We start from the raw sequence: 13,208 nt of genomic DNA on the forward strand, positions 1-13,208 counted from the left end.
TGGGAAGAGTAGGTAGATATCTAATGTGTTAGGCAGAGATGCTGCTAAACATACTACATTCACAGACAACCCCATCCCACCTCAAGAATTATCTGATCCCAAATGTCAACAACATTAAGGTTAAGGAACCTTGGTGTGATGAATATGTAAGAATCATTTGTAGTTGTTGACACAAAAACTACCTGTATAGTTTGCTACAACTAAAGTGATGTTCGATTTATTCATTCAACAAACATTTACTGAGCATATAATACTATGGTCAAGCACTATACCAGGTTCCACTTTTAAAGTTACCTTAGGATGACTTGGCATTTTTCTCTTCTAATCTTATCTTTATCAATCAACTAAGAACGCTCTTGTTCTAAAAATGCACAATATTTAACAGCTATTTATTTCCTGGCTAAGTAAATGGGTTATAGAACATTATTTCAAGATTTCATGATTTATAAGAAAGTGAAAGATTATCTATACAGAGTATATTAGAATGTCTAAGCAGGAAATTCTTTTTCCTTTGAAAAATCTTTCCAGTTGACTCTGACACACATAGTCCTCCACCACCTTTATGGGAAATGGGGCACAGAGCCAGCATCAGACCCGCATTTGGTTTCCAGTTCACTTTTCCTTCCAGGACAGCAGGGACATATATATATTCAACCAAAATAGACCCACTTCCTTTGCTATGAACCCTGTCATATAACATATGTTGGGGTCAGACACACTTACTTTTAGGTGAATATAGCTCCTATATGAGCATGTCCTTTAATGGACAGTGGTAGAATTAAATAGTTTTCTCTTTTTAAATAAACAGAAATTTTACAAATAATTCCAGGTATTTCCTAAGAACTTTTAAATCCTACAATTCAGAAGTATGATTATTAGTCTTTTAAGGGAGAAAAAAAAAAAACCTTAACTCCTCTAATGAGAAAATGTCTCTTTACTGTTATAAAATACACCATTTTGCATGCACACACATTACTCTCCTTCAAGAGGACATTGTTATTACACATTATATATTGTATACAGCAACACTGTTAAATATAATGTCTTAGGAAAACAATTAATGTAGTAATACTTATTAAGATTTTTGGTTTGCCCACCTAACACAGTAAGAAGTAATGAGAAAATACTACCAGTGCAAAAATAAGATGGAGAAACCCAGCAAGTAGAATACCACAAAAATCATTTAACAGGCTAAAACATTTTAGAAAATAATGTAGGCAGTAGGATAGAAAAGAGTATTTCTTAAAATTGATGAGGCCAATACACTAGATATCTAACAATCTTGAGGAGCTGAACAGATTTAAACAGAATAAAGTAAAAAACAAGGTAATTCACCTAGGGGAGGAATAGACATGAAAATGTAACCTTCAGTGATACTTAACTACACATCACTAAATTCATTTTTCAAGTTTTCTTCTTTCTTACTGGGTATTCCGACTAAGACATTAAAAAAAAAAAATTCCCTGGTTATAACAAACACATATAGACAAGTAAAACTGTAATGATTTTTTTTAAAAAAAAATCTACCTAAAACCTAAAATTTAAGGTTAGTATTACCTCTACTTTCAAACAGAATCATAATCTCCAATCAATCTAGGATACCTAAGTATTCACTGAGCAAACATTTAAGCTAAACACTATTAAGAGGGCAAAAAGGAATATAAAAAGTAGAGATGGGTATGAGCAGAAACGAGATAAAAACAGGACATTCTCTTACCACTCTCCTAATTCAGCCAATTTACTAATATCAGAAAATAACCTATTTAAACAGGTTTTTGTGTAATTTTTAAATACCTCCTTCAAAAAAGGAGATTTTATGTTAAAAATAACCTATTAAAGAACTCTATAAACAATTACCACTAGTTCTAGAAATGGAAATAATGCCCTCCCTAAAATCAGATTCAACCTAGTTTTAGGTCTAATTCCCTGGTATTCTTAATTTCTACTTCCTCCAAAATATGAAAATAAGAAACCACACATAACATGGTCCTTTGAAAATTCTTCTAAAAAAAAAGAACAAAGTATTATACCATCACTTCAACTCGAATGAGAAAAAAAAAAATCTCATTTAGGTTTCAAGACCACTCCTAGAAACTTCATTCAAATGACAAAGCTACTCAGAACTTTCATAAAATGACCTTCATTAATCAACATTAGAGGTAAATTAAGACAATCAAGGCACCATATCATATTTTTTTTCTCATTACAATCATTACAATTCTAAAAATGGATCTAAGTTTAAGGGTCTAGATACAACAACTATCCTAGCTTCCATATAATTAAAATCCTTAATCCTAAATATCTCAGAAATCAAATGAATATGGATCAAAAATAAATAGTAATTCAATGCTAGTGGACAGAGGATTAAAGAATGGGTAATTAATTACTCAAGAGGAAGGGCGGGGAACTGGCTCTATAAAGAGAAATAATCTTTTTAAAAATTTTCCACACAGGGGTGCCTGGGTGGCTCTGTCAGGTAAGTGTCTGCCTTCAGCTCAGGTCATGATCCCAGGGTGCTGGGACTGAGCCCTGCGTTGGGCTCCCTGCTCAGGAGAGTCTCCCTCTGACACTTGCCCTGCTTGTGGTCTCTCTCGCTCTCAAATAAATAAATAAAATCTTTAAATAAATAAATAAAATGTGCAGCATCAATAATTCAGGTTACACAGAAGAATTATAAAAGATGAATAGTAGGGGCACCTGGGTGGCTCAGCAGGTTAAGCCTCTACCTTCAGCTCAGGTCATGATCTCAGGGTCCTGGGATCGAGCCCCGCGTTGGGCTCTCTGCTCCCCCCATCTCTGCCTGCCTCTCTGCCTACTTGTGATCTCTCTCTCTCTCTCTCTGTCAAAATAATTAAAATCTTAAAAAAAAAAAACAAACCCATACATTTAAAAAAGATGAATAGTAAAGATGGAGGCAAAAATAAAATAATCTGACATGTTTGCTTTACCAATATTATTATGTAATATGTTGTATGTAAGCACACAGGTATAAACAGACTCAATGTGTTTCTCCAACATTATTAAAGATGATATAATTCAATTATATTTATATTCAGTCACAAATATTTCAAGCTTAGTAAGAAATAAAATAAGACAGAATAATATAAAATACATTCTAGGACATCCAAAAGAAGAGGCAAGGAGGAGAGTTATGGAATTACTGTTCATTATAAATTCCAGTTGAGCTATAAGATAATTTCTCTTAGCATCCTGAGGTAAGGATGAGTGGAGAGGGCAAATGCAAAGTATTTAGAGAAAGTAGAGAAGATCTTTGTGCTTAGTTAGATGGGTCCTTGAAGAAGAACTGCAAATAGGTGAATCAGGCAGATTTTAAAAACTTGGAAAACACTGATAATCAAGAAATATGGGCTCCTTCTCTTATCTTCATAAAATAACCTGGACTTCTAGACAGCAAACAACATACACAGATCCTGTTTCCAACTCCTTCAAGCATTCTAAAACATTTAAAATAAGATGAATAACCATTTCCCTCCATCCCCTACAAACTCCCTTTCTGGTCCCTCCCATAAAATGTTTATCATTCTCACACCCACAACCAACTCATGACTCTTCCTGCAGCTGATAATCTCTATTTCACTGTGGAGTAAAAGAAAGGTTATCAGGCTGGAAGTTTGCTCATCAGGGAAAAAGATATTTCCAGTCAATTCTGTCCACAATGAACCCTGCCCACCCAGGTTCTGGGTCTTGGCATTTCATACCACTTCCCAAAAAACAGGTGCTAAGTTTGGTTCTATTTTCTTCTCTCTTTTCAGCACTTTCCTTGTCCTGTCGTCACAATTCTGCTAGAAGCCCTTCCCCACACATAATATGTTAAGCCTGTTAGACTCTAAATGTCATCTCCCTTATCAAGATTCTGCCAAGAGTAGTCAATATTTGCTGTCACTATTTCCTCACTATCCAAGCTCTCTTTAATGGACTACAGTCTAGCATCTTGCTCCCGTTAGTCTACTAAAACTAAGCCTAAGTGACAATTCTTAGTAACTTTTTACAGTAATTATCTTAACTGACTTCTATGACATTTAATTCTACTCCTTATTCCCCTTTCTTCCTACTGCTTGTCTACCTCCTTACCCAGACTACTGCTCTTTCTCTAGCATGCTTACCTCACCTGCTAACATTTCTCAGCATTACACACACTATTAAGATGAGTTCACCTACAGAAGCAATTTTTAAACTTTTAGGTCCTAGGACTCCCTTACAAACTCTTAAAAACTGTCAAGGACCCCAAAGAGTTTTATTTGCATAGGCTATAACTATTGATGTTTACTATTCTAGATGTTAAAACTAAAGAAGTTTTGAAACATCAGAATATACAAGCACATGATTCATAAATCAGAATGATGATGTCATCATGTGTCATACACTCTGGAAATTTTCACTGTGAACTCGAGAGAAAATGAAAAGCCAGATATGTCTTAGCATTATTGTAAAACTAAAAAGAGGGGGGGAATAATGCCTTACTTAGCACTACTATAAAAATTATTTTGACCCAGGGAACCCCCTGAAAGACTCTGAGAGACCCACCCCCAGGAATCCTATAACCACTCAAAGTGGTCACCTATGCCAAAATCTCCTCCAAGTCTTCATCTCTAGCTCCTATTGCCTATCCAAAGTACCATCTTCATTTGGTCAATTCACAAATGTTCAAACTCAGTGCTGTCAAGAATTTAATTCATTACCTTCTATGCCAAACCTATGTTTCTTTCTTCTGTGTTGTCTATCTTGGTCAAAGGCACTAACATTCACCTAAAGCTGGATACCTTTAAATAACCCTAGGCTCCTCCTTTTCCTTCTTTACCCTCATTCAGTCATCAAACCCTAAAGATTCTAATTTCATAATCTAGGGGAATCTGAGAGCTTGTTAGAAATGAAAACCCCCACCCGAGATCTACAGACAAAAGGAACTGTTGGTAATTCACTTGCACACTTAAGTTTGAGAAGCATGGGACTGGGTAGTAATATCAATAACCAAAGTCTGAGAATCTGAAGGAGAAGGCAGAACTCAAAAGTTAAACTTGAGAACATTTTAACTAGAACCCTGCCTCCTTGAAGTTTTTCCTAATATTAAACTGTGGAGGCTGGGGAGTTCTGTAAAGGAGACAATATTCCTTAACCAAATGATCTTCCCAATGTAGGTTTCATTGCCTCCAATTCTATCCTCTACACTACAAACTGGAGGAGCTTCTTCATCTCCACTTTGCCTTTTGTTTCTGTTTAAATGGCTCTCCATTATCTAGACAGTAGTCCAAAATTCCTTACTGTCAATTACAAGGACTTTCTAACCCTGACTCCTACATATCCTTCACCATTCTTGCATTAGCCTACCTATACCAGAAGTCTTCAAACCAGCTGGCAGCTTGGTATGTTTTTTAAGCTTCTCAGGTGACCTGAAAGTGCAGGTAGGGTTGCGCATCACTGCCTCATGTCTTGAACAAAACTATTTGCCATGCTTCCATGCAAAAGCAGAAGCATATCCTAGCCTTTCTGCCTGTATTCTTCTCTTAGCTTTGCCTTTGTCTTTTAGGATGAATTCATAGCCTAACAACTCAAGTATTATCTCTCCTTTAAAGGAAGACTTCACTTTTCTCCCCTCTTGTCCCTGACCAGTAGATAGAATTAGGGGTTTCTTGCTCCTTGTTCCCATAGTACCTTGTACTTACATCTATTATAGCATGGGCTACACTCTTTATGAAGCAGTTTGTTTGTCCTACCAGATAGTGATCTCATGTGAAGGTAGGGATTGTATTCACTTTTTTATATTCTCTGTGCTTGGGCACAGAGGCTAGAAGATAACACATATGCAATAAATGCTTACTGAAAACAAATTTTTGGACAGCACTGAATAGACCTAGAATGATGTAAAACGAAGTGAAAACAAGACCGACACCTTCCAACTAGGCGATTTCATTTAAAAAGGGAAAAAACTTTCTGTTCTACAATTCTACATTTAGAAATAAAAGGCAAATCCATGTAAGAAGTAATTCATATATAAACTGAAATGAAAATTTTCAGTTGAAGTAGATTCGAATGAGTTTAACAGTGAATATGAGATGCTTTTCAGTTTTAAAAGTAAAAGACTAGAAAACAGAGGGGTTTTGGATATCTGAAAGAGTACTGGGTGGAAGGAAAATGCCCAAGTGAGGAAACAAAAGTTCAAAATATGCATATTATTTGTATTAAAATGTAGGAATAAATACCAGAAAAAGCTGAAGGACTCAAGAGCCAGGTGGGGTAGAGGTGAGCAGCAGAGAACCGCTTTTTTTTTTTTTTTTTAATAAACCTTCAGTACTTTTTTTCATAAAAACAAAAACTATTATTTAAGGAAATGTAATGGATCAGGGATTGGAGTACCAAAGAATAAAATAACATCAGAAGACAATGAAATACTACATAAACTTTACTACTGGTATACCAGGAAAAAAAAGTAGTACTTCCACCCTACAATAGTTTACACCCAACAACTTCCCATGATGATCTACAAATAATCTATATTTTGAGGTGTGTAAAATTTCACCCCAAGGAAATTTGTTATAGAGTATCTAGAACAGAGATAAAACCTGAAAATCACTTTCCAGATAAGATGCTTCTTAAATTATAAAACAAAAAAACCCTGCTTCTTCAAATCTTAAGGAAAATGTGTAAGCTACAGTCATTTCCAAAATACTGTGCCACTTAACAATTTGTAAAAATTCCTGATAGCAAACACAGACCAGCAAAAGCCCCCAAATTTTTAAGATTTTCTACTGCTGCTTCAAATGTCAAAATTTCTATATAAATTAAGCTACGTATATGCAATGGTTAACCAAATTGTAATTCACTGTAAATTACAGTATGGTCTCTAAAAAAATTTTTTTAACTAAAAATATAGTCAAAAGTGATTCTTCAAATTCTCTAAAGGGACATGGTACTTCTTATAGACTGATTCCTTTCAAAAAATTAAATACTGCATCTATAACTTATATTGGGAGCATGGGTACCTATAAAGAACATAGAAATAAATAACTATTATAGATGATCTAACTTTTACTATGTTTTGGTATAAAAAAAATCTATCAAAAACATCAGATGTGGTGAAGAGAAAAGGGAAATAATCTAAAATTACTTTATTGCCCTTCATAACATAACAGTCAATGAAAGGAAAGGCATGTGAAATTATTAAATAGTCCAAAATCTGGAAATATCAAGAAATGTTCGTGTCCAGGAGATATAAAGTAAAAACATTCTTGATATAGTTTCTGAAAAGCTGTACTTTGACTAAATCTAAACCTACAATTTTTAAGGACTTAATATAAGTGTGCTAATTTGAAAAAACAAACAAACAAACAAAAAAAAACAAAAAAACTAAACTGTGATAATCTGGTACTACAGGGGCTACTAACGCTTACCTCAAGGGAACCTACTGCAGATAAAGTCCCGTCACTTGCACAGTCCTTTCAGCTGCCTGCCAGTTGTCTCTGTGGAAGGGAAAGCCTGATGAGTGAAAACCCCATGCCACACTCCTTTGGAGTGTCAGGGTGCCTGCATAGTACTGCACAAAACTGTCTTCCTAGAGATTCCCAGATGCTTTCAATAACACAGGACTTTAAAAAATGCTACCTTTGATATTCTCTTTCCACTGAACACAAAAACCAAATGGCTAAGAGTTACTAAGTGCTAATGACCTATTGATGTTAGAGAAACGATATCTATACTAACCCATGTAGAAAAAAGACCAAACTGGATCAAAGAGAATTAAGTTAACATTGAAGGGAAAACACACACACACACACACACACACACACACACACACACACGCATGCACTGAAACATAACAGAAGTCTATAATCTGAGCAGAGGAAATATAGGTTGTAGCCACAAAAAGTGATGTTGCAGCAGCAAGTGAATGCTAAAACCCAAAGAACGTCTTATCTATATATTTCAAACAGATGCCACCAAGTGTATCATGCTCAATGTTAACTATACCAAGGATCCAAATACCTACTTGTAAAATTCCATGTATGTTCTTAGTGGGATCAGTAAGTGGATGGGAAGGGAAAGGATTTTCCAGACATTTTTAAATATGAAAAATGAAAACCAATGGCATGAAATTCGACAAGAAATTTCAAAACGAGAAAAATGTATATCTGTATCTCAGGAAATGAACAAACCCTTACTCAGAACCAAACTAAGATGGAAGTATAACAAAAAATAATAGAAAACTGTAGAACACTGTTCAAAAACCACTTTCGGCTACTAGAATTATGAATGGCTAGTAACTGTCTTCCATTAAGAACATCTATAACACTAATGTACAAGTTCAGCTATGTAACCAAAGAAACTGTATTTTTTTTTCCTAATGCCCAATAGTCTTCAGTCTGAATACTGTGCTTCATAAAGCAGAACAAAATGTTCCTAGTACAAGGATTTGGGGGGCGGGGGGCGCAGGCGGGAACTATTAAAAGAAAAACGTGATTCCAGCTTTTACTTTAATAGCACCATATTTAAAATGAAGTTACTTACCTCAGATTCTTTGTCACTTAAAGATCCCAAGCTTCCGAAACTGTGATTAGAACTTTCATTATTTGTTGAGGCCTGTTAAAAATTTTTAAAAAGGTAAAAATTAGGAGTAATTTTAAATGAAACATACTGCAAGGTAAATAATCTATCTTCATAAATGAAAATAAAGTATGATTCCTTTAAGCAAGAAAGTTAAATGAAGTAAATAAATATCAGGGTTCACGGGTGGCCGTCAGTTAAGTGACAGACTCTTGGTCTCAGCTGGCACCCTGATCTCAGGGTCATGAGATTGAGCCCCATGTCAGGCTCTGTGCTCATCCCAGTGTCAATCTGAGATTCTCTCTCCCTTTCCCTCTGCCCCTCTCCTGTGTACACTCTTTCTCTCTCTCTCTAAAATAAATAAACATCTTAAAAATAAAAAATATCAACTTTTTAAAAAAGATTTTATTTATTTATTTGCTAGAGAGAGAGCAAGAGAGAGGGAGAGAGCGCGAGTGCACAAGCAGGGGGAGCAGCAAGTAGAGGGAGAACCAGGCTCCCTGCTGAGCAAGAAGCCTGATGTGGGACTCAATCCCACAACCTTGGAATCATGACCCGAGCCGAAGGCAGACTCTTAATCAACTGAGCTACCCAGGCGTCCCAAGAAATATCAACTTCTTAACACTATCAATATCCTGGAAAGTTTTACCAACTCAATAAAAATCTGTGTTTCCAGAACTGAGTTGTTTTGGCTGACTTTTTTTGAATACCAAATTCAGGAGCTAAGGAACTAGGCTATTACTAGGATAAGAAGATCCCTAAAATTACTATCCAATATACAAAAACAGATGCCTCCTTTAACTGAAAGTATTATTTGTGCTCCTTAATTCCCTTCTCAATCTTATTAAATTCCATCATATCCCATCCACCCTCGCCCCCGTCTCTCATTATACTAACTAACTGGACAAACCCTGGTTTTTTGTTTGTTTTGGCTTAATCTTTTAAGAAATCTTTTACTATCTTGACCATTTTAATTGCTTCACCCAAGAGTTTCTATATTTCCTTTGTATTATTTTTAGACAGTGACAAAGGGAAATGAGCTATCATTTTGTAGGATGACATCTGCTATGTTTCCAATGTTTCTAAGATGCTCATTATTTTGCAGACTTTTTGGAGCATCAGTACACTAGATCAATGTCTTCCAGGAATGTTTAGATCAGAGCATAACAACCTATGGCATATACATAAAAGATGATGCAGGCATGACTGACCTTCGTGTACAGGCAGGCCACCTGATATCCCTGTTTTCCAGCAACTTGTTAAGAATACGTGCTACCATTAGGTATTTACCCCCAAGATATAAATGTAGTGATCTGAAGGGGTACCTGCTCCCCAATGTTTATAGCAGCAATGTCCACAATAGCCAAACTATGGAAAGAGCCCAAATGTCCATCGACGGATGAATGGATAAGGGTGAATACTACTCAGTCATCAAAAAACAAAATCTTGCCGTTTACAACAACGTGAATAGAACTAGAGGGTATTATACTAAGTGAAATAAGTCAATCAGAGAAAGATAATTATCATATAATCTCACTCATAAGGAATTTGAGAAACAAGTTAGAGGATCACAGAGGAAGGGAGGGAAAAATAAAACAAGATGAAATCAGAGAGGTAAACAAACCGTAAGAGACTCTTAATCATAGGAAACAAGCTGAGGGTCACTGGAGCGGAGGGGAGTGAGGGAGATGGGATAACTGGGTGATGGACATTAAGGAGGGCATGTGATGTAACAAGCACTGGGTATTATATAAGACTGATGAATCACTGACCTTTACCTCTGAAACTAGTAACACATTAAATGTTAATTAACTGAAATTAAAGAAACAAGAAAATAAAAGTTCTGGAATGGGGGGGGTGGATAAGAGTAGGTACTAATTGGAAGTTGGCCTACAATTACCCTTAGGCTAACTTCTAAACTGATGACTCTGAGTCATTGCGTACATGTCTAGTACTATGCTCAACTAGACTGTTTTCAACTTAAACTAGCACTCAACTGATTAAGATTCAAGCACTATTTGGAGGACAGTATAATCTAATTAAAGCAAGATTATCAAACTTGAAACAAAACATACCATGAACAGCAATTAGGAAGTGGTAAATTGGATTCAGGGACAACAGAAGCCATACAAGTGTTTTTGAGCATCCCTAAATCCTCAGATAGAAATATAAACCCCAAACCAACAGACAACATTGGCTGGCTGACAAGGAATCTCCACGAGTTCCCCCAAAATAGCAGGTGGGGACAAATCACCAATAAACACAGGACCTGTGTCGTATGAGAGGAAGCAAAAGGAAACACAGTATCTGACAGATCTGAGAATAGAGACACTGAAAATAGCAATTTGAGTACAAAAGCTCTAACTCAAAGGGTTTCTCCTTTCAAATAGTGATTTCGTACAGGAAGTCCATGGTGAAGTTTGAAGAAGTTGGAGCTATACAGCCTCTATGAACTCTTAAAACATCCCTGACTAAAGGGTGGGGATAAACTACTGGGTGTGGGAGTGGGATCAAAATTGAGCACAAAAGGTACAATGAAGATAAAGGAAAGAGAATATTCAGACAAAAGCAAGGAAGGGAGCAAAGCCTAGAAATTTCAGAAAGCAAATGCCACAATTTTGAAGAGTACCAAGAAACAATAGCAGAGGGAGTTCTGTAAGAAGAGCCATTCTAAACGACAAAAATGTAAACAACAGAAAATGATTAGGTGAATCCCATGAAGTTATTATAAGGAAAGAAAAAAGAAAAGAAGATATGGAATAACATCCTAATAATAAAACCACACCAGAAACACATATCCACAAAATAGCTGAAAATTATAACCTACAATTTCAAAATGAGCTAAAAAAAAAAAAATTACAAAAATGACTCAAGACATAAAAGAACAACATAAATCAAAATTCAAAAAAACTCCGATTTAAGGTTAATAGAAACTCGGGAAAACATCAGAAAGGGGGGGGCGGGTTTCAGAAATGAAGATTAAGCTTGAATGAACTTGAGAGAAAACACATGTAACATATATCCAATGAACATTTATCCAAATGAAGGAATAAAAGAGAAGGCAATAACTAATGAAGCAATAAAAATTCAACATTCAAGTAAAAAGAAGTCTTAAAAGAACACTACCATAAGAAAACAATAAAAACTATAATTCAAGAAAATGCCCTTAAAAATTAGAAAAGTTTTTTGAAACTACTGACTGAAAAAGCATGATGTACACCTACTATCAACTCAGAAAGCCAACATCAAACTTTTCCAAGGCCAACACGAATATGCCAGAAGAAAAGGGAGTAATACATTTAAGATATTCAAGAAAATATAAATGACGTGCTTTATATTCAGTAAAATTGCTCTTGAACACATAGAAGGCACAGATGAACTGTTATCAAAATGCTGGAGATCAGGAAATACTACTCCCACAAGCCTTCCAAAAGAACCTAGAGAATACATGTTAGATAACCAAAGTGAACCTAAAAACTAATAGCAAGCAATAACATGATCTACTTGTTGGTAAAAGTTAAACAAGAAATACAGTAAGAGTATAAATAATGGCTAAATGTATGCAAAGTTGTTAATAATAAAATGTTTTTTTAAATAGGGGATAGAAGTTTATGGAAAGCACTAGGAAAAAATTTTTAACTGTTTTTAGTAATCACTTTGGTCACTGTGAAAGTACAAGTACTGTTATTCTGAGACTGCTGTAAGATGTAGAAAGAAGTGAATATATTATGTGACATTCTAATTCTATCATCTGCTTTATGTCCTTGAGAACTACAACTCTTAGTACAGAAGAAGAGACACAACTAAAAACCTTGTTCTGATTTGAATTGTTAGTATTGATATAAATTCATGAAGCATCTGTACCTTTTAAAACAAACAAAAAATATAATATTCTATCACAAGTGGTAGAATAGCTCATCGTACCAGTATTCCCACAGATAACTACATATTCTGGGAAAAAAAATACAAAAAACAACTACCTGGAGGAGCCTAAGATGGCACAGTCAGTTAAGCACCTGACTCTCTGTTTTAGCTTAAGTTGTGATCTCAGGGTTGTGAGATCAAGACCTTTGTTGGCCTTGGTGCTCAGCACAGTCAGCCTGAGACTCTCTCTCCCTCTCCCTATGCTTCTTCCCCAAACCCCCGCCCTGTAGTCATACATGCCCTGCCTCCCAGTCTCTAAAATAAATAAATCTTAGAGGTATCTGGGTGGCTCAGTCAGTTAAGCATCTGCCTTTGCCTCAGATCGTGGTCGCAGGTTCCTGGGATTGAACCCAGCATGGGACTCCCTGCTCAGCGGGGAACCTGCTTCTCCCTCTCTCCTGCTCATGCTCTCTCACATGAACTCTCTCTCAAATAAATAAAATCTTAAAATAAATAAATCTTAAAAAAAAAAAACAACCCAACTATCTGAGGGCACTTGAGAGCAACCAAAAGTAGGCAGAATTTGGACAGAAGACAACATTTGGAAGAATGGACTAGAACTGGGTGCTTTTACAGCTTTTACCTGAAGAAAGGTCTCTAAGAGCAGCTTCAACTTGGATCAAAATATGCCGTCTTACTGGCTTGAAAAACCAGAGTTTGGAGCTAGTGTACTAGCCAGAAAGTGAGAGGGCATATGCTGGAATAAATAAACACAAAAACATAGGAAA

At 35.8% G+C, this 13,208-nt stretch overlaps 1 protein-coding gene across 2 annotated transcripts in view; it reads right to left on the reverse strand.

Moving 5' to 3' along the window:
* The window catches only part of TLK1 (tousled like kinase 1), a 139,599-nt gene that overhangs the window by 70,182 nt on the left and 56,209 nt on the right, over positions 1–13,208 (reverse strand). For both annotated transcript variants that reach the window (XM_032880435.1, XM_032880436.1), the window contains exon 3: positions 8,521–8,592. In XM_032880435.1, the coding sequence (XP_032736326.1) occupies positions 8,521–8,592 (72 nt within the window). The remainder of the gene's footprint in view (positions 1–8,520; positions 8,593–13,208) is intronic.

Source organism: Lontra canadensis, unplaced genomic scaffold (genome assembly GCF_010015895.1).
Source record: "Lontra canadensis isolate GAN:19392208 unplaced genomic scaffold, GSC_riverotter_1.0 scaffold69, whole genome shotgun sequence".
Classification (NCBI taxonomy): Eukaryota; Metazoa; Chordata; class Mammalia; order Carnivora; family Mustelidae; genus Lontra; species Lontra canadensis.